The sequence below is a fragment of the Chlorocebus sabaeus genome, chromosome 5 (genome assembly GCF_047675955.1).
Source record: "Chlorocebus sabaeus isolate Y175 chromosome 5, mChlSab1.0.hap1, whole genome shotgun sequence".
Lineage (NCBI taxonomy): Eukaryota > Metazoa > Chordata > Mammalia > Primates > Cercopithecidae > Chlorocebus > Chlorocebus sabaeus.
In genome coordinates this window covers 1247433-1271674 of record NC_132908.1, presented here as the reverse complement: position 1 = coordinate 1271674, position 24242 = coordinate 1247433, and the positions used below count along the sequence as shown (strand labels likewise).

General features: G+C 57.1%; 2 protein-coding genes across 2 annotated transcripts; both read left to right on the top strand.

Annotated features, from left to right (window-relative positions):
- The first annotated feature begins 7663 nt into the window (after window positions 1-7663).
- Window positions 7664-10308, top strand: LOC119621151 (mastin-like). The gene is made up of 4 exons (XM_037989597.2): window positions 7664-7841; window positions 7993-8267; window positions 9772-9944; window positions 10039-10308. Exons 1-4 carry the CDS (start codon window positions 7756-7758, stop codon window positions 10222-10224), a joined length of 720 nt encoding a protein of 239 aa, XP_037845525.1. The 5' UTR covers window positions 7664-7755; the 3' UTR covers window positions 10225-10308.
- A 10415-nt stretch (window positions 10309-20723) lies between these two features.
- LOC103225960 (mastin-like) lies at window positions 20724-22987 on the top strand. Its single transcript, XM_037989603.2, has 5 exons — window positions 20724-20893; window positions 21068-21248; window positions 21400-21674; window positions 22206-22366; window positions 22467-22987. The coding sequence occupies exons 1-5, from the start codon at window positions 20833-20835 to the stop codon at window positions 22635-22637; spliced, it is 849 nt and encodes a 282-aa protein (XP_037845531.1). The 5' UTR covers window positions 20724-20832; the 3' UTR covers window positions 22638-22987.
- Window positions 22988-24242: the final 1255 nt, after the last annotated feature.

The window sequence follows — 24242 nt, the reverse complement described above, 5'->3', positions numbered from 1 at the left end:
GATAGGTCTCAATCAGTTTAGAAGCTTTTTTTGCCAAGGTTAAGGATTTGGCCGTGACACAGCCTCAGGATGTCTTGAGAACGTGTGAAGGTGGCTGGGCTGCAGCTGGGTTTTTTGTTTTTTGTTTTTTCTGGAGAGAGTCTTGCCCTGCCGCCACCTGGGGTGCAGCGAGGCCATCTCAGCTCACTGTGTTAAATACCGTGAACTCCGAGTTTCTCTTCAAAGCATCAGCATGTGAGCTGGTTCAGCTCTTTTATTCTTTGATTCTCCATTTTAAAGTTGAACTTCCTGGTTCTCTTCGCCCCTTTGCCTCTAGTTTCAGTAAACAACTTTCCCACCAGTTCTAATCAGTAACTCACATCTCTTCCCCTGGTCACCTGCTCCACCCTGACTCATCCTGAGTCACCTGTTCTGTAACCATCCTTCCCGCCAGACTACTCACTCTGCCACTGCAGCTCGTACCCCTGCTCTCTTTAAAATAGCAAGCTGGAATTAGCTTAGACTGTGCAGCCCAACCCCAGCCGATAGGGGAGCGACACAGCAGTAGGGGTTACCTGTGTCAGGGCTAAGAACCCCTTTACCTCCCTTGTTCAGGTGTGCTCTCACCATTGCTCCATCCATGACACGCACCCTTCTAGAGAAGTAAATTGTCTTGAGGCCGGGCGCGGTGGCTCAAGCCTATATTCCCAACATTTTGGGAGGCTGAGGCAGGCGGATCACCTGAGGTCGGGAGTTTGAGACCAGCCTGACCAACATGGAGAAACCCCGTTTCTACTAAAAATACAAAATTAGCTGGGCGTGGTGGCGGGCGCCTGTATTCCCAGCTACTCGGGAGGCTGAGGCAGGAGAATTGCTTGAACCTGGGAGGCAGAGGTTGTGGTGAGCCAAGATCAGGCCAAGATGGGCAGATTACTTGAGATCAGGAGTTTGAGACCAGCCTGGGCAACATGGCAAGACCCTATCTCTACTAAAAATACAAAAATTAGCCGGGCGTGATGGTGGGCACCTGTAATCCCAGCTACTTAGGAGGCTGAGGCATGAGAATTGCTTGAACCCGGGAGGCGGAGGTTGCAGTGAGCCAAGATCATGCCACTGCACTCCAGCCTGGGCAACAGAGTGAGATTCCCTCTAAAAAAAAAAAAAAAAGATCTCTGTTTTAATGTTAAGGCTACTCAGCAGTGCCTGAATCCCAAAGCGAGGCGGGTGTAATGAGGCGTTTCCAATCCCCCTTCCCAGCATGGCCTGAACTAGTGTTTTGAGCCGCTTCAGAATCCCCTTGGAGGAGAGGAGAGGTCCGTTTTGCTGGTTGAGGGCTTATAATTTTATTTTTGCTTTGCAGATGTCTTAGAGGATAAAAATGAGCGGGCAGATGAAGAGATACTCAGGGTGAGGTTTGGAAAGGTGCACCGAACCCACCTCATGGATGTGAGAAAGAAAAGTAGCTCAGAGCAGCCTGGGAAACGTGAGGTCTGTGACCTGGGTCAGGCCCAGAGAGGCCTGAGCAGGAGGCGTGTGAAGTCCCCGCACGGTGCCAGGAGGGAAACTGTTTCAGGGCATTTGCGTTTCTTTCCCTGTAGTTTCAGGCTAGCTGATAAATTACCTACAATGTTGCCACAAGACGCACAATGTAACCGTCACTCATTATCTTCATGTTCCTGGAATTTTTTTTTTTTTTTTTTTAAGAGATAGAGTGTAGCCCTGTCGGCCAGGCTGGAGTGTAGTGGTGCCATCATGGCTCAGGGCAGCCTCAACCTCCTGGGCTCAAGCTGTCAGAGGCGTGTGAACCAGAGCAACTCCATCTTGAATGGGGCTGGGTGAAATGAGGCTGGGACCTATGGGGCCGCGTTCCCAGACAGTTATGGCATTCTGAGTCACAGGGTGAGACAGGAGGTCGGCACAAGATACGGGTCATAAAGACCTTGCTGATAAGACAGGTTGCAGCAAAGAAGCCACCCAAATCCCACCAAAACCAAGATGGTGACGAGAGTGACCTCTGGTTGTCCTCACTGCCACACTCCCACCAGCGCCATGGCAATGTCAGGAAGCCACCATACACGGTCTAAAAAGGGGAGGTATGAATCATCCACCCCTCATTTCGCAGATCATCAAGAGATAACCACAAAAACAGAGAACCAGTGGTCCTCCGGGCTGCTTTGTCTGTGGAGTACCCATTGTTTTTTTTTTTTGGAGATGGAGTCTTGCACTGTCGCCCAGGCTGGAGTGCAGTGGAATGATCTCAGCTCACTGCAACCTCTGCCTCCCGGGTTCTCGGCATCTGCCTGCCTCAGCCTAGCTGAATAGCTGGGCTTACAGGCGCCCGCCACCACGCCCGGCTAATTTTTTGTATTTTTAGTAGAGCCAGGGTTTCACTGTGTTAGCCGGGCTGATCTCGAACTCCTGACCTCATGACCTGCCTGCCTCAGCCTCCCAAAGTGCCAGGATTACAGGCACGAGCCACCACGCCTGGCCAGAGTAACCATTCTTTACTCCTTTACTTTCCTAATAAACTTGTTTTCACTTTACTCCATGGACTTGCCCTGAATTCTTTCTTGTGAGAGATCCAAGAACCCTCTCTTTGGGTCTGGATTGGAACCCCTTTCCTGTAACAAAGCCATTCTCTCACCTCAGCCTCCCAAGTAGCTAAGACCATGGGTGCGTGCCACCGAGCTTAATTATATATATATATATATATTTTTTTTTTTTGGAGACAGAGTCTGGCTCTGTCGCCCAGGCTGGAGTGCAGTGGCCGGATCTCAGCTCACTGCAAGCTCTGCCTCCCGGGTTTACGCCATTCTCCTGCCTCAGCCTCTCGAGTAGCTGGGACTATAGGCACCCGCCACCTCGCCCGGCTAGTTTTTTGTATTTTTTTTAGTAGAGACGGGGTTTCACCGTGTTAGCCAGGATGGTCTCGATCTCCTGACCTCGTGATCTGCCCGTCTCGGCCTCCCAAAGTGCTGGGATTACAGGCTTGAGCCACCGCGCCCGGCCTAATTTATATTTTTAAGAGAGAGGGTCTCCAGCCTGACCAACATGGTGAAACCCTGTCTCTACTAAAAATACAAACAATGAGCCTGGCGTGGTGGCGGGCACCTGTAGTCCCAGCTACTCGGGAGACTGAGGCAGGAAATTTGATTGAACCTGGGAGACGGAGGTTGCAGGGAGCCGAGATCGCGCCATTGCACTGCAGCCTGGGCGACAGTGAGACTCTGTCTCAAAAAAAAAAAAAAAAAAAAAAAAAAAAAAAAAAAAAAGATGAGGTCTCACTGTGCAGCCCAGGCTGATCTCAAACTCCTGACCTCAAGCAATCCTCTTGCTTCAGCCTCCTGAAGTGCTGGGATTACAGGCATGAGCCACCACACCTGGCCCACCGTGCAGGCAGTGACTCACACCTGTAATCCCAGTACTTTGGAGGCCGAGGTGGGAGAATCTTGAGCTGAGGAGTTTGAGACCAGCCTGGGTGACACAGTGAAACCCTGTCTTTGCTAAAAATAAGAAACTTAGCTGGGTGTGGCTGGGCACAGTGGCCCATGCCTGTAATCCCAGCACTTTGGGAGGCTAAGGCAGGTGGATCACGAGGTCAGGAGATTGAGACCATCCTGGCTAACACGGTGAAACCCTGTCTCTACTAAAAATACAACAAATTAGCCGGGCGTGGTGGTAGGCGCCTGTAATCCCAGCTACTCGGGAGGCTGAGGCAGGAGAATGGCGTGAACCCAGGAGGCGGAGCTTGCAGTGAGCAGAGATTGCACCACTGCACTCCAGCCTGGGCGACAGAGTGAGACTCCGCCTCAAAAAAAAAAAAAGAAAAGAAAATTAGCTGGGCGTGGTGGTGCACGCCTGTAGTCCCAGCTACTCTGGAGGTTGAGGACAGGATGGCTTGCGCCTGGGAGGTAGAGATTGAATGAGCTGAGATCATGTCCCTGGGTGACAGAGCAATAGCCTGGGAAAAGGAAAGGAGAGGAGAAAGGAAAGTCAGGCTGGGCACAGTGGCTCACGCCTGTAATCTCGGCACTTTGGGAGGCCGAGGTGGGCGGATCACTTGAGGTCGGGAGTTTGAGACCAGCCTGGCCAACAGGGTGAAACCCCGGTTTCTACTAAAAATACAAAATTAGCCAGGTGTGGTGGTGTGTGCCTGTAATCCCAGCTACTCCAGAGGCTGAGGCAGGAGAATCACTTGAACCCAGGAGGCAGAGGCTGCAGTGAGCTGAGATCGCGCCACTGCACTCCGGCCTGGGCAACAGAGCGAGACTCCATCTCAAAAAAAGAGAAAAGCAGAGGGAACAGAGGCTTGTAGTTCTGCAGGCTGCACGGGCATGGCGTCAGTATCTGCTTGGCCTCTGGGGAGGCCTTGGGAACTTCCCATGGTGGCGGAAGGCCAACGGGGAGCCAGGGTATCCCACGGTGAGGGAGGAAGCAAGAGAGAAGGACTGGGAGGGACCGAGAGCCAGACCAGGGGGCTGAGCGGCGCCCACCCAGGTTTCCAGAGGAAGGAGATTTTTGGTGGGAAACAAACTTCACCGGGCGTGGCTGTTCATCACAGGAGCGTGTCCTGCTGGTCACTTACGATTGCTGGGCGTGTGACAGCGGCAGCCGGTCAGGCACGGGCAGGGCAGGAGAGGGCTCCCCTCCCACACACCAGGATGTCGGGCGACCTTCGGGCGATGGTCAGGTGGTTGTTAACTGCCTCGCTAAATAATACTTGTTGCAGCTGGCACCAGGGAACGGCAGGCTCCCAGCAGAGAGCAAACACCTGAAACGTGATCAGCAGCTTCCCAGTTCGATCGCCGGAGCTGGGCGAGCGGGCCGGAGCAGGCCCATTAAGAAGCAAAATGGCGGAATTTAACTGGTCTGTGGCCTTCAAGCGACCTGCGGCTGGTCATGAAGAGCGTCTCAAGTGAGCACAAGCACAGCTCCAGCCAACGCACCACACACGCTCCCGTCCTGAGCGCCAGCAGACCACGGCATACGCGGACAGCCCACCCATGGGAGGAATCAGAGAAGGGACGCAAGACTCCGGAAGCACGCCTGTCATCCCAGCACTGTGGGAGGCCAAGGCGGGTGGATCACAAGGTCAGGAGTTCAAGACCAGCCTGGCCAACATGGTGAAACGTCGTCTCTACTAAAAATATAAAAAATAGCCTGGTGTGGTGGCGCATGTCTGTAATCCCAGCTAGTTATGAGGCTGAGGCAGGAGAATCATTTGAACCCAGCAGGTGGAGCTTGCAGTGAGCTGAGATCGCGCCACTGCGTTCCAGCCTGGGTGACAGAGCGAGACTCCGTCTCAAAAAAACAAACAACCCCAAGTCAAAGGTCGAACTGCACACTAGTCTTTCGAGTTGCCTGCTTGAGCCTTTTCCAAGTGTACTTGCCTTCATTTTGTTCCTACTCTAAAGCTGCTCACTTTTCTTTCTTTATTATTATTATTATTTTGAGACAGATTCGCACTGTGTCACCCAAGCTGGAATGCAGTGATGCAATCTTGGCTCACTGCAACCTCCGCCTCCCAGTTTCAAGCAATTCTCCTGCCTCAGCCTCCCAAGTAGCTGGGATTACAGGCACGCACCACCACGCCCAGCTAATTTTTGTATTTTTAGTAGAGGCAGGATTTCACCACCTTGGCCAGGCTGGTCTCGAACTCCTGGCCTCAAGTGATCTTCCCACCTTGGCCTCTCACAGTGCTGGGATTACAGGCGTGAGCCACCACGCCCGGCCTCTAAAGCATTTTAATAAACTGTCACTCCTGCTCTAAAACTTGCCTCAGTCTCTCCTTCTGACGTCTGCCCCTCAGTCGAATTTTTATTCTGAGGAGGCAAGAACTGAGGTTGCAGCAGATCCGCGTGCATTTGCTGTCGCTCCCAGACCTGGAGGATGCTACCGTGGCCGTGGGACACAGAGAGCTGGAGCAGGCTGCTGGCTGTGCGGGTGGGGAGGGAAGAGAGCGGGGAGAGGGCTGTGGGCAGCGCTGCAGCCTCTCTCTGCGTTTCTAGGGCTGGTCTCTAACCGAGCTCAAACTCCCCATCCTAACACAGCCCTGCAGGCCGGGGGAGGGCACCAGAGACCTGACCCAGAGGAGGGAGACCAGGCCCAGGGGAGGGAGACCTGGCCCGGAAGAGGGAGACCAGGCCTGGAAGAGGGAGACCTGGCCCGGAAGAGGGAGACCTGACCCAGGGGAGGGAGACCAGGCCCGGGGGAGGGAAACCAAGCCCGGAGGAGGGAGACCTGGCCCAGGGGAGGGAGACCAGGCTCCTGCTCTGTCCAGGGTCCGGCACTGGGTTCTCTCCCTGTATCTCAGGCTACGTCGTCCCCACCGCGTCTTCCTCTGGGGGCTGCGGCTCCTCGGGTCGGCTATGATGCAACGTGGGTGGGGGACGGGGGCTGGGGGTCAGGTTGGGTAATGCCTGCGGCTCCCTCTGCCTCCTTCATCTCTGTCTGCAGCTCTGTGTCCAGCAGGGCCAAGAAGGGCATTGGGTAGGCTGAGAGCGGCCAGGTGGGGTCTCCACAGGGGAACCAGCACTGGGACAGTCACCTCCAGCAGCATCCTGATGTTCTGGGGACACTGGTGCTGGGGGTTCGGCGGGGAAGGGCTCCTGGGTCCTCATGACCCTCTCCCATGGGTGAGCTTTGGGGTCTTGGAAACAGATTACAGGGCTGTCAAGTCCTCATTCCTCGGAGCTGCTGACAAGGCCAGACTGGGTCCGGTTTTCTTGCTCCCACCCCAGCACCTCCGGGCAGCGGAAGGTCCAGAGAGAGGTCGGGGACCGGGGCTGTTCAGTGCGCCCTGGGCTTGTCCCCGTCTCCCCCTGGCTGGTGAATTGCACTGTCCTGGAGCTGGTTCTCGCAGCCCGAGGCCCTCGTGAGGTAGGAGCACTAAGGGTTATTTTGGGGAGGCGGATATTTTGGGCCAAAGAGGAGAACGGGCTCCAGGCACCAGGAAGTGAATCCTTCATTCCCAAGGACGGTGGGCGTCCCAGGTGTGGGTGAGGGAGGGGACCTGGCCAGAGAACAGGAACGGGCTATCCTTTAACACGCACACCCCTCCCTCCCTGGCTGGGGTGTCGCTGCTGCTTCTCTGTGAGGCGTTGACCATTTCTCAGACCTCCCCCCGCCACCGGGGGTGCCTCCCACCCCTGCAGCTGCGATGGCCACGGTTCACACACTGCATTTCTGTGCCCTGGACCCAGGCCCACCCAGTGGAACCCAGCACCTGGCCCCGCCTGCTCTCAGCATTGTGAATGTGCCCAGGAGGCGCTGCCCTGCCCACCCACTTCCTCTGTAGGAGAGATAAATGGGCTCCCAGAGATGCCAGGGAGGAGGCAGAGAGACTGGGGGCACGGGTATGCCGCCCACTCCGAACGCCCCTCTCTGTTCCCAGACCCCAGCTGGGGCTCAGATCTCCTCACCCCAAGCCTGGCTTTCTCCCCACAGATGCTGTGGCTGCTGCTCCTGACCCTCCCCTGCCTGGGGGGCTCCGTGCCCGGGAACCCAGGCGAGTCCACCCCATCCAATGCCCCCGCTGCCCAGGACCCCTCCCTGCCCTGGGCTTACAGCACCAGCCCTGCCGGGGGCATGGAGACTGTCTGATTGCCCGTCTTTCCTGGTGCCCCTGAACCCTGGGAAGTCCCTCATCCGGCCCCCTCACGCCCCTCCCTTGCCTCCCCAGAGCCCGGCGCGGGGCGTGAGCTGGTGGGCATCGTCGGGGGCTGCGACGTCTCGGCCAGGAGGTACCCCTGGCAGGTCAGCTTGAGGTTCTACAGCATGGAGAAGGGCCTGTGGGAGCACATCTGCGGGGGCTCCCTCATCCACCCAGAGTGGGTGCTGACCGCCGCCCACTGCCTCGAGCCGTGAGTGGAGCCTGCCGTCCCCTCGGTGGGTGGGAGTGGGGGTGGGGACGGGCAGGTGTCCTGTGTGCCGGGGGCCCCTCCCGGGATTCAGGGAAAGCCCCGGTCCTGAGCATCCAGCCTTGCTCTGAGAGGTGCCCGTTCCTCTCTCCAGGGAGGAGCTGGAGGCCTGTGCGTTCAGGGTGCAGGTCGGGCAGCTGAGGCTCTATGAGGACGACCAGCCGACGAAGGTGGTTGAGATCATCCGTCATCCCCGGTACAACAAGAGCCTGTCTGCCCGGGGCGGTGCGGACATCGCCCTGCTGAAGCTGGAGGCCCCAGTGCCGCTGTCTGAGCTCGTCCACCCCGTCTCTCTCCCACCTGCCTCCCTGGACGTGCCCTCGGGCAAGACCTGCTGGGTGACCGGCTGGGGTGACATTGGACATGGAGGTCAGGAACAGGGCCCCTTGGGAGGGATGTGGGGAGATGGCCTGGAATGTCGGTGCGGGCCTGGGCTCCAGATGCACCCGGACGGCTTCCTGCCGTTGCTGAGACGGGTGACCACAGGCCAGGTGGTTCAGAGCAGCAGGAATTGTTTATCTCACGGCTCTGGAGGTGAAACGTCCAAACTCCAGGCGTGGGCAGGGCTGGTTCCTTTCAGAGGGCCCGAGGGAGAGTCCATTCCATGCCTTCCCGGCTTCTGGGGCCTCTGCCCATCCCGGTGCCCCTGGGCTTGTGGCCGTGTTTCTCCAGGCTCCCCTTTCCCTTCTCCTGTATGGACACTGGGTGCTGTATTTAGGGTGTCTCTAATTTAACATGACCTCATCTTAATTCTATCTGCAAAGGTCTTTTTCCAAATAAGGTCAGTAGCAAGTTCTAAGGTTGTGACATGGGGGTGCTCCTGCCCACCTCCCAGCAGGCATTTTGTGAGCTAACTCCATCCTCAGCGTCACACTCAGTTGCCTGCTCTTCCTTTGCAGCAAATAAACCATGAGCTACAGGAAGCGGGAGACTCGCCCTGGGCCCCGCAGCGCGTCAGCCCCTGGAGCAGACTGCCTCATTCCCACCACAACACAGTCCAGGGGGAGTCCCGGTCCCATGCTTTTCCCAAACAGTTTCTTTTTAAAAATTTTTTTATTTAAAAACTTGTTTTTGAGGCAGGGTTATGCTGGGCTGCCCAGGCTGGAGTGCAATGGTGCAATCATAGCTCACTACAGCCTCGAACTCCCAGGCTCAAGTGATCCTCCCACCTCAGTCTCCCAAGTAGCTGGAACCACAGGCGTGAGCTACCACACCTGGCTGACTTTGTTTCTTTTTGTAGGGACGGGGTTTCATCTTGTTGCCTAGGCCGGTCTCGAACTCCTGGGCTCAAGTGATCCTCCCACCTCAGCCCTCCAAGTGTTGAATAGCTGGGACTACTGGTGTGCACCACCAGGCCTGGCTTATTTTATTTTATTTTATTTTATTTTTACTTTATTTTATTTGAGACAGAGTCTCTCTCTGTCGTCCAGGCTGGAGTGCAGTGGTATGATCTCGACTCACTGCAACCTCCGCCTTCTGGGTTCAAGTGATTCTCTTGCCTCAGCCCCCTGAGTAGCTGGGATTACAGGTGTCAGCCACCACCCTCGGCTAATTTTTGTAGTTTTAGTAGAGATGCGGTTTCACCATGTTGGCCAGGCTGGTCTTGAACTCCTGGGCTCAAGTGATCCTCCCATCTTGGCCTCCCAAAGTGCTAGGGTTATAGGCGTGGGCCAAAGCGACCAGCCCCTAGTCATTTCTAAGAGTGAGTCCTGTGGTTCCGGGCTCCTGTACCCAGGACCGCAGCCTTGGGGCTCACCCCCGGCCAGGGAAGGCCCAGCTCTGAGAGAATAGTATGCCTCAGCTCTGGACAAAACGAGAAGCTACAGCCTTGTCCCCGCCAGGCCCCTGAGCCTCACCACGCCTCTCCTTGCAGAACCACTGCCCTGGCCCCTCAGCTTGCGGGAGGTGAGGGTGAAGGTCAGGAGCAACGTCCTCTGTAACCAGATCTATTGCCGCCGCTTTCCTTCCAACCACACTGAGCCGTCTGAGCAGCTCATCAAGGACAACATGCTGTGTGCGGGGGACGGGAACCACGGCTCCTGCCTGGTGAGAACCCAGACCCACCTGTCTGTCCCCTCCTGGGGAGGACACGTGGGGAGGCACATGGGGAGCCCTTGCTGAGTGCCGTCTCTCCCCACAGGGCGACACCGGGGGCCCCCTGGTGTGCAGGTGGAACTGCACCTGGGTCCAGGTGGGGGTGGTGAGCTGGGGCACCTTCTGTGGTCACAGCGACGTCCCCAGCGTGTACGCCCGCGTGATGAGTTACATGTCCTGGATCCACCAGCACGTCCGTCCCTTCCCTGGGGCTGCAGGGGCGTTCACGTGACGGAGGAGACCCCGCCTTCCTTGTGGACACCCTCCGCCCCTCCCCAGTTCCAGCCTCACTATCCTGGCACCCAGTGGTCCTCCGCCTGGGACCCACATTTCTGCTGCCCTTTCCTGCCTCTCATCCACGTCCCGTCCTTCTCGAGGGAGAGGCCTGGGCGCCTCTGCAGGCTGGTGTCTCCAGGAAGGCGGGTGTGCGTGGGAAGCAGAGGCCCCGGCTCTCCTGCCTCCTACCCGGCCTGGCCCTTGACTCTGATTAAACTGTGCGTAAAGCAGCCTCCATGTGTCCCAGTGCATTTGTCCACGGGGGTGGGGAGGCTTTCCTTGGGGTCTCTAAGCTCAGGCCCTTCCTCGGGGCAGCATGGAGCTGGGTGTGGGCAGTGGGGGTTCCAGGGTGCTGTGGGGGCTCATCCTGGCTGGCACTTCCCTGCTCCTTCCCTCCCCTCTCCCCTCTCCCTCCTCGTTGGCAATAGTCTGCCCTGGGCCAGGCCTTAGGTTCCAGTTGGATGAGGTGCTGGTTTCCACAGCGGGAGGGAGGGAGCTGTGTCCACAGACTGCGCGGGCGCGGTGTCGCCGGCAGTGGGGACAGCTGTAGGGTGCACTGGAACAGCCTGGGAGTGAGGTCCCGGGTGTCCCTGGACCAGCTGAGGGGCTTAACCAGTGGGAGCTGCTTGGGCTGGACGGTGACGCTGAGGCTGGCTCCCCCGGGGGGCAGAGAAATGACAGGGTCACAGGGATGTGCCCAGGTTCCAGCGTCAAGCGCCTCACCTGCGTTCCTGCCTGCAAGAGGGTCAGGGCCACCTGGGGGGCGGGGCTGGGTTCTGCTCCCATCTCCCTGGAAATTGGCTCAGGGCTCCCACCCCTACAATCTGCAGTCCAGGCTGTGGGCTGCGGCATTTGCTCTGGGAGCCCTTTCAAGCTCCGGTCCTGGGATTCAGAGGCCACGGTGGTGCTCTCTCTGCCCCGGGGGGCCTGATGTACACGATCCTTGGGGGAGGGCCCACACCTGCACCTCCACAGGGTCGGAGTCAGAAAGGACAGATGCCCCCTTGCAGGGAGTGGGGGCCCAGGCCCACCAGAGACAGGCCCCTTCCCTTCAGAGTGGGTCAGCATGGGTCAGGGCTGCTGGCCGGGCTGGGCCAGGTGTCCACCTGTGGCCCACAGCCCCACCTGAGTGGCACCCTGCTCATTTCCCGTCCACTCTCAGCCAGCGTGTGCGCAGGCCTCAGGCTGAAACTATCCGACTGTGGGGTCTGCCAGGTGCTGAGTTGTCCTGGGAAGGGGCGATTCTTCTGAGGGGACCCTGAATCCCTCTGCCCTTCCCTGGGCTTGGGGCCCAGCTGTGCTGTCTGTGGATTGCCCACAGCACTGACCAAAGGCCCCCTCTGGTACCTCTTGCTGGAAAACCAGGTTCTGGGGTGGCTCTGGTGATAGGAAGCGGTGAGCCAACCTGCTGGGGTGTGGGGGAGAGGACTGGGGGGCCGCACCCTTTCTCTGCATTTCTGGGGCTGGTCTCTAACTGACCTCAAACTCCCCATCCTAATGCAGCCCTGCAGGCCCGGGGAGGGCGGGAGACCTGACCTGGAGGAGGGAGACCTGACCCGGAGGAGGGAGACCAGGCTCCTGCTCTGTCCGTTGGGCACGGGATTCTCTGCCCGTATCTCAGGCTGTGTCGGCCCCACCGCATCTTCCTCTGGGGGCTGTGTCGGCTCCTCGGATGGGCTGTGATGCAACGTGGGCGGGGTGGGGCTGCAGCTTGGGTTGGGTAAGGCCCGCGGTTCCCACTGTCTCCTTCATCTCTGTCTGCAGCTCTGTGTCCAGCAGGGCCGAGGAGGGCACTGGGTGAGTCCCTGGCCGCTCAGGGGGGTTCTCCACCGGGAGACTCAGCAGAGTCTGGGGGTCAAGGCCTCTGGAGATGTTGGTGCTGGGAGCCGTGAATATCTCCTCAGTCACCGTCTCTTGGATGAGCAAAGCAGTCACGCTGCCCCGTGTTCTCCACATCACAGAAAATCGCCCTACACGTTAGCGAGCGTTTCCATCTCAGTGTTTTTAGGGGTTTCTCACATCACGCAGGGCACCGTGAACAAAGCCTCCACAGAGCGAGACATTTCAGAACACCCACCGAGTCTGCAGTCCACTGCAGCTGTGCTGACGTGCCCTGGTCTGCACCCACGTGAGTGCTTCACTTCCACCCCTAGAGAGGACAAGACTCTCCCAGAGGCCGGGTTTCTCCACCTTTCATCAGGCATCACTTGACCCTTTCTGGTTCTTGGAGAGAAGACAAACGTCCCCTCCCAGCCAGGTGTCACTCCCTTTCATCCTAAGAACAACTGTGACCCCCAAGACGGGGAGGGAGACAGAGAAATGGGACCTGCATGTTCTGGGATTAGAGAATACAAGTCTTTAAAATAATCTTGGCCGGGCGCAGTGGCTCATGCCCGTCATCTCCGCACTTTGGGAGGCCAAGGTGGGCAGATCACCTGAGGTCAGGAGTTCAAGACCAGCCTGGCCAACATGGCAAAACCCCGTCTCTACTAAAAATACAAAAATTAGCCGGGTGTGGTGGCTGACTCCTGTAATCCCAGCTACTCGGGAGGCTGAGGCAGGAGAATCACTTGAATCCGGGAGGTGGAGGCTGCAGTGAGCCAGATCGTGCCACTGCCCTCCAGCCTGGGTGAGAGAGAAAGACTGTCTAAAAAAATCTGCCAGGTGTTTTAAAGACTGAGCTCAACAGACATTTGTTGATTGACTGAAAGACGGTACTAGCACCAGCTCCAGCAAGAGGAGACCCGCCATGCCCCCCACAGGCTTTATTTCAGGAGAGCCGTCAAGCTTCACACAGGACAACAGAGGCTCCCAGGGAGGAAACCATGTACTCAACATCACGGTGCCGAGTTGCTGATTTAGAACGAGGTCATTCTCCTGCCTCAGCCTCCCGAGTAGCTGGGACCACAGGTGCCCACCACCACGCCCGGCTAATTTTTTGTATTTTCAGTAGAGACGGGGTTTCACCATGTTAGCCAGGATGGTCTTGATCTGCTGACCTCGTGATCCGCCCACCTCGACCTCCCAAAGTTCTGGGATTACAGGTGTGAGCCACCGTGCCCAGCTGTTCAAATCTTTTAAATCTTTTTAAAAAGCGTGTCTGTTTTCTCATTCTGGAGTTTTGAGAATTCTTTACACCTCCTGGATACAAACATTGTATCTTTAATAAATATTTTCTCCCTGTCTGTAACTTTGTTTTCATTTTCTTAGGAGTATTTTTCGATAAAGGTTTTTCATTTTGATAAAATCTAGCTAATAAAACTATTTTTTTAAATGGGCCAGGCGCACTGGCTCACACCTGTCATCTCAGCACTTGGGAGGCTGAGGCAGGAGGATCCCTCGAGGCCAGGAGGTCAGCACCAGCCTGGGCAACATAGTGAGACCCCGTCTCTATTTTTAAAAATGAATTATGCCATCTTTCAGCTAGTAGTCTACTGTAATATCTTTTCCCATTGTTTTACTTTCAACTTTTTCTCTCTCCTGTAAACAGTATATGTCTGGATTTGTTTTTTACATCCATCATGAATATTTGTATTTTTTTTTTTTTTTAAGATGGAGTCCCACTCTGTCGCCCAGGCTGGAATGCAGTGGGGAGATCTCGGCTCACTGCAAACTCCACCTCCCAGGTTCAAGCGATTCTCCTGCCTCAACCTCCCGAGCAACTGGGACTACAGGCACCTGCCACCACGCCCGGCTAATTTTTTTATTTTTAGTAGAGACTGGGTTTCTCCATGTTGGTTAGGCTAGTCTCAAACGCCTGACCTCAGGTGATCCACCGGCCTCAGCCTTCCAAAGTGCTGGGATGATAGGTGTGAGCCACCGCGCCTGGCCATGCTTGTATTTTTTAATTTCCTCTTTTTTTAATTTTTTTTTTTTTTTTTTTGCTAACAGTGGTTAATATTTTAACTGGTAAGTTCACTCTTTCATATTTACTAGAATCATTGATTTACTCATACTGGTTCCTATTATCTTATTATTTTATAAATTCAGTTATTTTTTCTCCTTTTTTTCCCTTCTTATCTTTCTGAAACAGATAGCTATGTGTACCCTCAATCAGATAAGAAGTTTATCAGCCTCTCATATCCCCTGGTCTTTCTTCATCCCCTAAATCCAGCATGTTGATACCATCTGGACTGTTAATTCTGGGTTATTGTGGATGTATTTTCTCTTTTTCTTCAGTGTTATCTATTTTTAAAAGATAGCATTAAACTTTATCACACTATTTGATTTCCTTTGCTGAATGCATCTCTTGCAACATTTTCTGTAATTGTCTTTCCTTTTATTAAAGAATTGTATATAGACTGTTTTAAATGATATAAAAAGTTCAAGATGCACTGTGCCTGAAAATGCATTTATATTGCCCTCAGCCTTGGGTGGCAGTTTTCTTGGATAGCATGTTCTGGGTTCTAAGTTATTTATTTATTATTATTATTTTTTGAGATGGAGTCTTGCTCTGTTGCCAGGCTGGAGTGCAGTGGTGCAAACTCAGCTCACTGTAACCTCCACCTCTTGGGTTCAAGAGATTCTCCTGCCTCAGCCTCCCAAGTAACCGGAATTACAGGTGCCGCCTACCACGCTTGGCTAATTTTTGTATTTTTAGTAGAGATGGGGTTTCACCATATTGGCCAGGCTGGTCTTGAACTCCTGACCTCGTGATCCACCCGCCTCAGCCTCCCAAAGTGCTGGGATGACAGGTGTGCGCCACCGCGCCCACCAAAGTTCAGAGCTATTTTCTTGGGCACCTTAGAATGTTACTTTATTGTCAACTTGCCTCTACTCTTGCTGTTGGAAAATCTGACACAACCTGGTCTTTCATGTTTCTTCAGATGATTACAATGATTAATGATTTCTCACAACGCTAATAAATGCAGGATCCGGCCCTCACTGCACCCACTCTAGTCCAGACCCGCCTCTCTTTAGGACGCTGAACGCTTAGTGTGGACCCTGAGACCGGGGCTCAGGTGTGAGCAGTGCGTGTGGGAGGCGTACGTGTCAAAGGGCAGGGAATGCTGACAGGGAAGAGACAGCAGCGCGTCCGCCGTGTGCGCCGTGGGACACGTTTCCACCCTGGGCACTTGGAGCTTGGTGCTGCTGGGGGCTCACTGGAGCCCTGGGAGCCTCCGAAACACACCTGGGTGTTCTCTCTCCTGGGGATTGGGAGCAGAGGCCTGTGACATCCAGCCTCTGTTGGCCACGGCAACTCCCAGGAAATGCCGCCCTGCTGGGTGCGAGAACAGAGCTGGGAAAAGTGACACAGGTAAACCCTGAAATTGGGGCTCAGCCAGTGGGGGTTCTTGGCTTCACCCATGAAAGAATTTAAGAGTGAACCAACAGTGAAAGAAAGTAAGTTTCTCAGAGCAACCACAGGCTGCTGGCCATGTTTATACCTACTCTTAATTATACGCTAATCAAGGGTCAGGTTATTAGGAATTTTCTAGAAAAGGGGCAGGGCATTCCTGGAACTCTGTAAGGTAGCTTCCCGGTTGTTGCCGTGGCATTTGTAAACTGTCATGGCACTGATTAATGAGCGGTGAGGGCTAGAGGTGGTTTCCCCATCAGCTTCTGGTCTCTGCAGGTTTCCAGCGAGGTCCTGATCAAGTCCTGCTGGTCTCCTGCCTCAGAGGAAGGCAGGTGCTGGCCAGGTGGCATGGCACAGTTACACCAACTCTTAGACCCAGTGTGGTGGGGGACAGTTTGCTAGGATCTGCTTCAGGCACTGAATGCTTTTTTTTAAAAAGTTAATTTTAGGTCGGGTATGGTGGCTCGGGCCTGTAATCCCAGCACTTTGGGAGGCTGAAGCGGGCAGATCACAAGACCAGCCCGGCCAACATGGTGAAACCCTGTCTCTACTAAAAGTACAAAAACTAGCCAGGCGTGGTGGCAGGTGCCTGTAATCCCAGCTACTCAGGAGGCTGAGGCAGGAGAATCGCTTGAACCCAGGAAGCAGAGCTTGCAGTGAACTGAGATAGCGCCACTGTACTCCAGCCTGGGTGACAGAGCAACACTTTGTCTCAAAAGAAAAAAAAAAGAAAGAAAGAAAATAAAAGAAAAGCAGACAGACTTGTTTACAGAAGCAGCCAGAGTCAAGGACCTGGACACTGACCACCCTCCTCGGTCACTGTGGACGGGATATTTAAACATTCACAAGGAGCCACTTTGTGCCTCTCAGCTTGAAGAGAACTAAAAAGCATGGTGCTGGGGGAGACCCGGGGAGATCGGCACTCTCAGAGCTGAGGGCAGGATGGAAATGGCTCCAGCCTCCCCACAGGGCAAGCTGGCTGCAATCCAGGATGGGCCGAGCCATTTCCACCCTGTGTGAGCCGAGGAAAAACAGGCCCCAGAAGACTCTTTAAACGGTAGTGCTGTTTGCCGGGTGCGGTGCCTCACGCCTGTAATCCCAGCACTTCGGGAGTCTGAGGTGGGTGGATCACCTGAAATCAGGAGTTCAAGACCAGCCTGGCCAACATGGTGAAACCCCGTCTCTACTAAAAATACAAAAATTAGCCGGGCTTGGTGGCGCGTGCCTGTAATCCCAGCTACTCAGGACACTGAGGCAAGAGAATTGCTTGAACCTGGGAGGCAGAGGCTGCAGTGAGCCAAGATCATGCCATTGCACTCGAGCCTGGGCAACAGAGTGAGACTCTATCTCAAAAAAATAAATAAATAAATAAAGGTAGTACTGTTTATGTTTGTGGTGGCAAGAACCTGGAAATAAAAACTACAAACTCTTCAATTGAAATGAACGAATCCACTGTGTAACCGTATCGAGATCCACACCGCAAGGGGTAAAATGTGCGGACCAGCCATGCTGGTATCAGTGTAGACGACGGCAGACACGCCGACGCCGGGGAGAAACGGAACGCTGTGGTGACGGAATGGCCGTCTGGGTCCCCTTGGAGGTACAGAAGTAGCCCTCCCTCCCTGCACGTGGGTGGACCACACGGGGATGGCGACCCTTCCCCCGAGGGCCGTGGTCAGCCCTTTAGTGTCTGAGGCCCAGAAAGACGAGCAGCTGCCTGGGTGGGCAGGGGTTGGGGTAAGAACAGATCTGGGGTGTTCCTGGGACTGTCCATCTGACTCTGAATGAAGTCCCCTTGCGGGAACCTGCCTGCTGCGGGCTATTGTCAGGGTGAAACACGTAGCAGGGCACAGACGCTCCCCAGGCCTGAAGCGTTTATGGCTCTCCCTGGACGGAAGCTGTGACTCTGTGAGCAGCCGTAAGGGATGGAAGATGGAAGCAGGCCGGGCACGGTAACCCTAGCACTGTGGAACGCCGAGGCAGGCGGATCACCTGAGGTCGGGAGTTTGAGAACAGCCTGGCCAACATGGTGAAACCCCGTCTCTATTGAAAATACAGGACCGGGCGCGGTGGCTCAAGCCTGTAATCCCAGCACTTTGGGAGGCCGAGACGGGCAGATCACGAGGTCAGGAGATCGAGTCCATCCTGGCTAACACAGTGAAACCCCGTCTCTACTAAAAAATACAAAAAAATAGCCGGGCGAGGTGGCGGGCGCCTGTAGTCCCAGCTACTCGGGCGGCTGAGGCAGGAGAATGGCGTAAACCCGGGAGGCGGAGCTTGCAGTGAGCCGAGATCGCGCCACTGCACTCCAGCCTGGGCGACAGAGTGAGACTCCGTCACAATAAAAAAAAAAAAAAAAAAAAAAAATACAAAATTAGCCGGGCGTAGTGGTAGGCGCCTATAATCCCAGCTAGCTACTCGGGAGGCTGAGGCAGGAGAATCGCTTGAGCCTGGGAGGCAGAGGTTGCAGTGAACCAAGATTTCACCACTGCACTCCAGTCTGGCCAATAAAATGAGACCCTGTCTCAGAAAAAGAGAAAGAAAGAAAGAAAAAAAAAAGAGATGGAAGCGGGGATCGGGGCTACTGGCCGGCGTGTGGGAGGAAACTGGGAGACCCCCAGATAGGTGGCTTCTGTCTTCACCTTGATTGTTCTCTAAGTGACCCCAGCTCCATGCCCAAACCTAGGTCTGCAGACCAGTGGCAGGCACTGAAGGCCTGGCAGAGGGGAGGAGAATGGGTCCTGCTCAGTGCCGGAGAGACGCCCGTGCAGGCTCCCGCCCTCGGTTGGCCTGGGGGCATCCGCACCCTGCAGGGTGGTGCTTGGGCTGGGGCCCTGCAGTGAGAGATAGGGGTGGGGCGGCAGCACCTGCCGTTACTGTCCTCCGACCTCTTCCTGAAACTCTGTGGGCGGAAAGGAGTGCTGGCCACGGCTGAGGCAGCAAGAGTGAGGTTCCAGGAGGAACCCACCCTGGGCCGAGGGTCCAGGCACGAGGGCGTCACATCATCCTGAGGACCCTGGTGCTGGGGACCCGAGAGGTCCTGAAAGCTCCTCCCCGTGGTGAGCAAGGAGAGCCACGGCGCCTCGCATGAAATAAAAATGAAGTATACAAATTAGGGCGTGGTGGCAGGCGCCTGTCATCCCAGCAACTTGGGAGGCTGAGGCAGGAGAATCACTTCAACCCAGTGAGCCGAGATCGCGCCACTGCACTCCAGCCTGGGTGACAGAGCGAGACTCTGCCTCAAAAATAAAACAACGAATGTAGGAATGGGGGGTCACACTCCAGGCCATAACAAGGACCCCCTCCTCGCCGAACCCACAGGCCCTGTCCTCTTCCTAAGGGGATGGGAGACACCTGCTCCCTCCCTTCCTCCCACCCAGGTCGGGCTGTCTTCTCTCAAACACACACGCCTCTTCCAACACTTAGCAAAACGTTCTCAAACCCTCAGATCCCCTGGAAGCCGGGCCCAAGCCGTCTTTAAGCAGCACTGTGTGGGCTGCTGGGGTGACAGTGGCTTGTTAGGAAGGGAAGACGCAGAGAAACGTCCACTGTTGTCTGCTGATTCTTTCACAACAACGAAATCACAGTCTAGCAGTGACCTGCCGGCCGCACAGGGATCCACAGCCGTGTCCTGGCCTCAGAGGCTCTCGACCGGAGTCACGCGGGATGCAGGGTGGCCGGGAAAGGCATGGAGTTGGGGCACAGATGCTTGTCCTCACTTGGGGCCAGCGCTCCGTTCCTTCCAGGTTTATGGATTCCCACCTTGGGTGCCTCGCAGGGGAGGGGCCTCTCCAGCCCCAGGCAGTGCCCTTCCCACCTCCCCCCACGTGGGTGCCGTCCGTGACCCAGATCAACCAATCGGGAGGATCCAGCTGTACCAGGAGCCAGAGGGTCTGAGAAGCAGGGACAGGTGCTTCACTGGTTGGGCTGGAGGGTCTGTGGTATCTGAGTCATTGCTGCAGTGGGGGCAGCTGTGATGTGGACCCCACCCCGGGTCCTGAACAGGTGACCACACCAAATGACAGCTTGGTCCTCCTCTTCCCTCACCCTGGAGATTCACTGGAGGGGACGGTCATGTCCCTGGGACCCCCGTAGTGCCCTGACCCTTCCTTCTCTCCACCTGCTTGGAGGACTCTGCTGTGTCCATTGGAGCACAGTGGACCTGAGATCCCGGGCGACGTTCCTGGGCCTCTCACCCCAAGCAGGGCGTTACAGTGGACGGCGTGGTCCATTCTGGCTGTTCTGGGTAACAGTATGTTCCTGGAAAGGCCGGGTCCGCACCAGTCCCGTGGCCTCTGACAGCCTTCTCCTTTGGCCTGGGTTCTGGGCTTCCTGGAGCCTAATTCGGGTAACTACATGTCCTTTGGGGCCGTGCTGGAGCCTTTTTCTGGTGGTTTGGGGTGTCCAGACCCTTGGGGCACTTGGTACCCAGAGAAGCAGGACTCCTGAGGGCGGGGCCAGGGCTCAGGGCCCCGGCTGCAGGCCCTCCAGTGGCTCTCGGAGACGCTTCCCTCTGTCACAGGCTCCAGAACCACCCTGAACGGGCCTTATCTTCTCTCACCGTCAGCCTCTCCAAACTCTCCTTCACTGACAGGACAGGCCCGTGGAGGGCGGTACACGGCCCGTGTCCATCTGCACCTCCCGCCCCGCCCCTGCCCCGTGGAGGAACGTGGGGTCCGTGCTTCCTCTGGTCTATCAGGCCCCACAGCCGCAGTCAAGGGAGCAGATTTTTTTTTTTTTTTTTTGAGACGGAGTCTCGCTGTGTCGCCCAGGCTGGAGCGCAGTGGCACCATCTTGACTCACTGCAAGCTCCGCCTCCCAGGCTCCCGCCATTCTCCTGCCTCAGCCTCCTGAGTAGCTGAGACTACAGGTGCCCGCCACCACACCCGGCTAATTTTTTGTATTTTTAGTAGAGACAGGGTTTCACCGTGATAGCCAGGATAGTCTTGATCTCCTGACCTCGTGATCCGCCCGCCTCGGCCTTCCAAAGTGCTGGGATTACAGGCCTGAGCCACCGTGCCCGGCTGAGGGAGGAGATCTCTTTGGGCCCATCTTGAACCCATGAAGTGGGACTGCCCAGCCTCCGCCCACTTCCTGTGACGGAAGGATAAAGGGAGCCCTGAGCGAGACGGCCCCGGGAGGGGTGCGTGTGGAGGCCAGTGTGGCAGGGAGCTGCTCCTGTCAGAGCTGAATCCCTGAGCTCAACCTCCGTCCCCAGAAGCTGGTGTTTGGGGGTCCTCCTCCCCGCTGCAGGCCTCTTCACAGATGCTGTGGCTGCTGGTCCTGACCCTCCCCTGCCTGGGGGGCTCCATGCCCAGGAACCCAGGCGAGTCCACCCCACCCAATGCCCCCTCTCCTCAGGACCCCCTCCCTGCCCTGGACTTACAGCACCAGCCCTGCCGGGGGCATGGGACCGTCTGATTGCCGGTCTTTGCTGGTGCCCCTGAGCCCTGGGAAGTCCCTCGTCCGGCCCCCTCACGCCCCTCCCTTGCCTCCCCAGAGCCCGGCGCGGGGCGTGAGCTGGTGGGCATCGTCGGGGGCTGTGACGTCTCGGCCAGGAGGTACCCCTGGCAGGTCAGCTTGAGGTTCTACAGCATGGAGATGGGCCTGTGGGAGCACATCTGCGGGGGCTCCCTCATCCACCCAGAGTGGGTGCTGACCGCCGCCCACTGCCTCGAGCCGTGAGTGGAGCCTGCCGTCCCCTCGGTGGGTGGGAGTGGGGGTGGGGACGGGCAGGTGTCCTGTGTGCTGGGGGCCCCTCCCGGGATTCAGGGAAAGCCCCGGTCCTGAGCATCCAGCCTTGCTCTGAGAGGTGCCCGTTCTTCTCTCCAGGGAGGAGCTGGAGGCCTGTGCGTTCAGGGTGCAGGTCGGGCAGCTGAGGCTCTATGAGGATGACCAGCCGACGAAGGTGGTTGAGATTGTCCGTCATCCCCGGTACAACAAGAGCCTGTCTGTCTGGGGCGGTGCGGACATCGCCCTGCTGAAGCTGGAGGCCCCAGTGCCGCTGTCTGAGCTCGTCCACCCGGTCTCGCTCCCACCTGCCTCCCTGGACGTGCCCTCGGGGAAGACCTGCTGGGTGACCGGCTGGGGTGACATTACATACAACGGTGGGTAGCAGCGAGGCTCTCTGGGGAGGACGAGGGGCTGGGTGTTGCGGAAAATCCCTCGCTCTGTGGCTTCTGGGACCCCCTTTGCAAGCCCAGGTTTTGGATAGGACGGACCTTTCTGTGACACACATCAGGAACGGGGACTTGCTCTGGGGAGGTAGTTTTGGCCGCCGCTCCAGACCTAGTGTTTCCCAGCTCCACTCTGCCAATGGAAGCCGAGGCCGGGCTCCTCCACTGTGGACGGAGGGTTGGTCCAGGGTCCTGAGTCCTGCGGCTTTGCCCCTGCTTCCAAGAGGAGCCCTGTGTCCTGGTGCTGGGCTGGAGTCCAGACCCTCAGATGTCATGTGGTCAGATCCTGACTATAGTGGACTTGGGGAAACTGAGTCACTGGGTCAGGATTCATGGGTGGGGGCTCCCCTGTGCTCTCTGCTGAAGGTCGGGGAGGCCCCGCATGGGGTGGAGTGAGGTCTTTGTTTTAAGGAAGAAGCAGGGCCCCCCCCGTCCAGGTTCAGCTCCATGTTCTCCCCACAGAGCCACTGCCCCCACCCTACCAGCTGCAGGAGGTGGACGTCCCCATCATGGGGAACAGGGAATGTAAGCAGCAGTACCAGAACGAGTCCTCAGGCAGCGACGACAGGGTCATCCAAGACGACATGCTCTGTGCTGGGAGTGAGGGCCGGGACTCCTGCCAGGTGGGACCCCAGCCCCACCCTGCCTCCTCCTGCCCCTGCCCACCAGCCCCGTCGCTGTGGGTGCACGCACGGGCTTTGCTGAGCATCTCTCTCCCCACAGCGTGACTCTGGAGGCCCCTTGGTGTGCAGGTGGAACTGCACCTGGGTCCAGGTGGGGGTAGTGAGCTGGGGCAAATTCTGCGGCCTTCGTGACTACCCCGGCGTGTACGCCCGCGTGACGAGCTACGTGTCCTGGATCCGCCAGTACGTCCCTCCGTTCCCCAGACCCTAGCTGGGGTGCAGTGGGGTCTGCATGATCCAGGAGGCCCCGTCTTCCTTGTGGACACCCCTGCTGCTCCCCAGTCCCAGCCTCACCCTCCCGCGGGTCTCTGCCCCGAGACCCTTCTGCTCCTCTCAGCCTCTCAAGGCTCTGTGTTTTCCCGCCGGCAGGGGGCTCAGGGAGCAGGGGAGGGGCCCTCAGAGATGAGTTGGGAGTGGGAACAGAATCCCAGAAATCCTAGATGGCTTCTTGTGACTTGACTCCATTAAACAGTGTGGAAACCGCTCCGGGTCTGCAGTGTGTGTCTGGACTGTGGGAGCAGCTGGGGGTTACCGAGTGGGGTGGCCAGGCTTGGCTGCAGAGCCCGGGTCCTGGCACTGTCAGGCCAGGCAGGAGAAGAGGGATGGGCCCCAGGGCTGGGAGGGGATGGCTTCCTTTCTGCTGCACCCCCTCCCCCACCGCGCACAGGTCTGTCAGGGCCATTGACATTGGAGCGTCAGTCCCAGGCTGACGGACTTCTTCCCTCCGCTTTCCAGAGCCACCTCCTCCTAGAACCCCCGGGCCCTGACCCACCACCAGGGTCCTCCTGGTCCCACAACATGTGGCCCTGAGAGCAGCTGGCACGGTGCAGGGTCCTGGTGCCCATGGGGCCCTGTTCTTTCTCCTAGTGCTCCAGGCCCCTCCACCCCCAGAGAGCATTTCCGGCCGACTCTAGACTTTCTCCTCCTTTTCTGGCACAAACTCCTCTTTTTTGGATTTCAAATGTCCTAAGTCAAGATTCTCTGGTTTGTGTTCTGCCAATGTGACCCCAGAGCCCCAACCCCAGACACGCTTCCTAGAGGGCTCTGTGGGCCCGCGGGTTCCCATGACAACCACAGCTGCCCTGGGAAGCAGGAGTCCGCTGGGCACCTCTGGATTTTCTGGCTGTGACACATCCTGCTGGTCACCCTGGACACCTGGCCTGGGGCACAGGAAGGTGCCTCTGAACGCCCAGAGCCTGAGATTCTTGGGGGGTGCCGGTGGAAGTAGAGGGCCCTGGGGTGGCGGACAGCACAGTGGGGAGGGGTGGACAGCTCAGGGCCCCCATCTGTAATCTGCCCGGTTTCTACCAGACTGCAGGCCCCACACCGGCCCCGCGTCCCTCGGGAACTTCTGGGACAAATGACTTTAGTGGAAAGAGCCTGCTGTCTGTCCTGGATCGGCCATGGGGTCCTGTCCCTCTGTCTGGGGCTGCATCGGCCTCAGGCTGTGTGGGGTTGGTTGCGTCTCCTTGGCTCTGTGGTGATGCAGCATGGCGGCCGGTGCAGTTGATGGCGCTCTGATTAATCTCTGTTTGAACCCAGAGCTCAGAAGCGGGTGCTGGGGCTGCTGAGCCGGCAGAGCAAGGGTGTCCAGAAAGGCAGGCGAGGGGCCACGTCAGGGCCGGAGAGCCACTCCCTGCCCGCTCACCGTCTGTGCGCGGCCTGCGGGAGGTCAGCCCCACAGAGCTGGCGTTCCCTGCGGGCATCCTGGGCTGCCCTTCTGTGCAGGCCCCAGAATCTCAGGCAGAGCTCAGCTTGGGGGGACCTGCCCCGATACTTCAGTCCCTCCCATCAGTGCCCAGTGTCACTTTGGGAG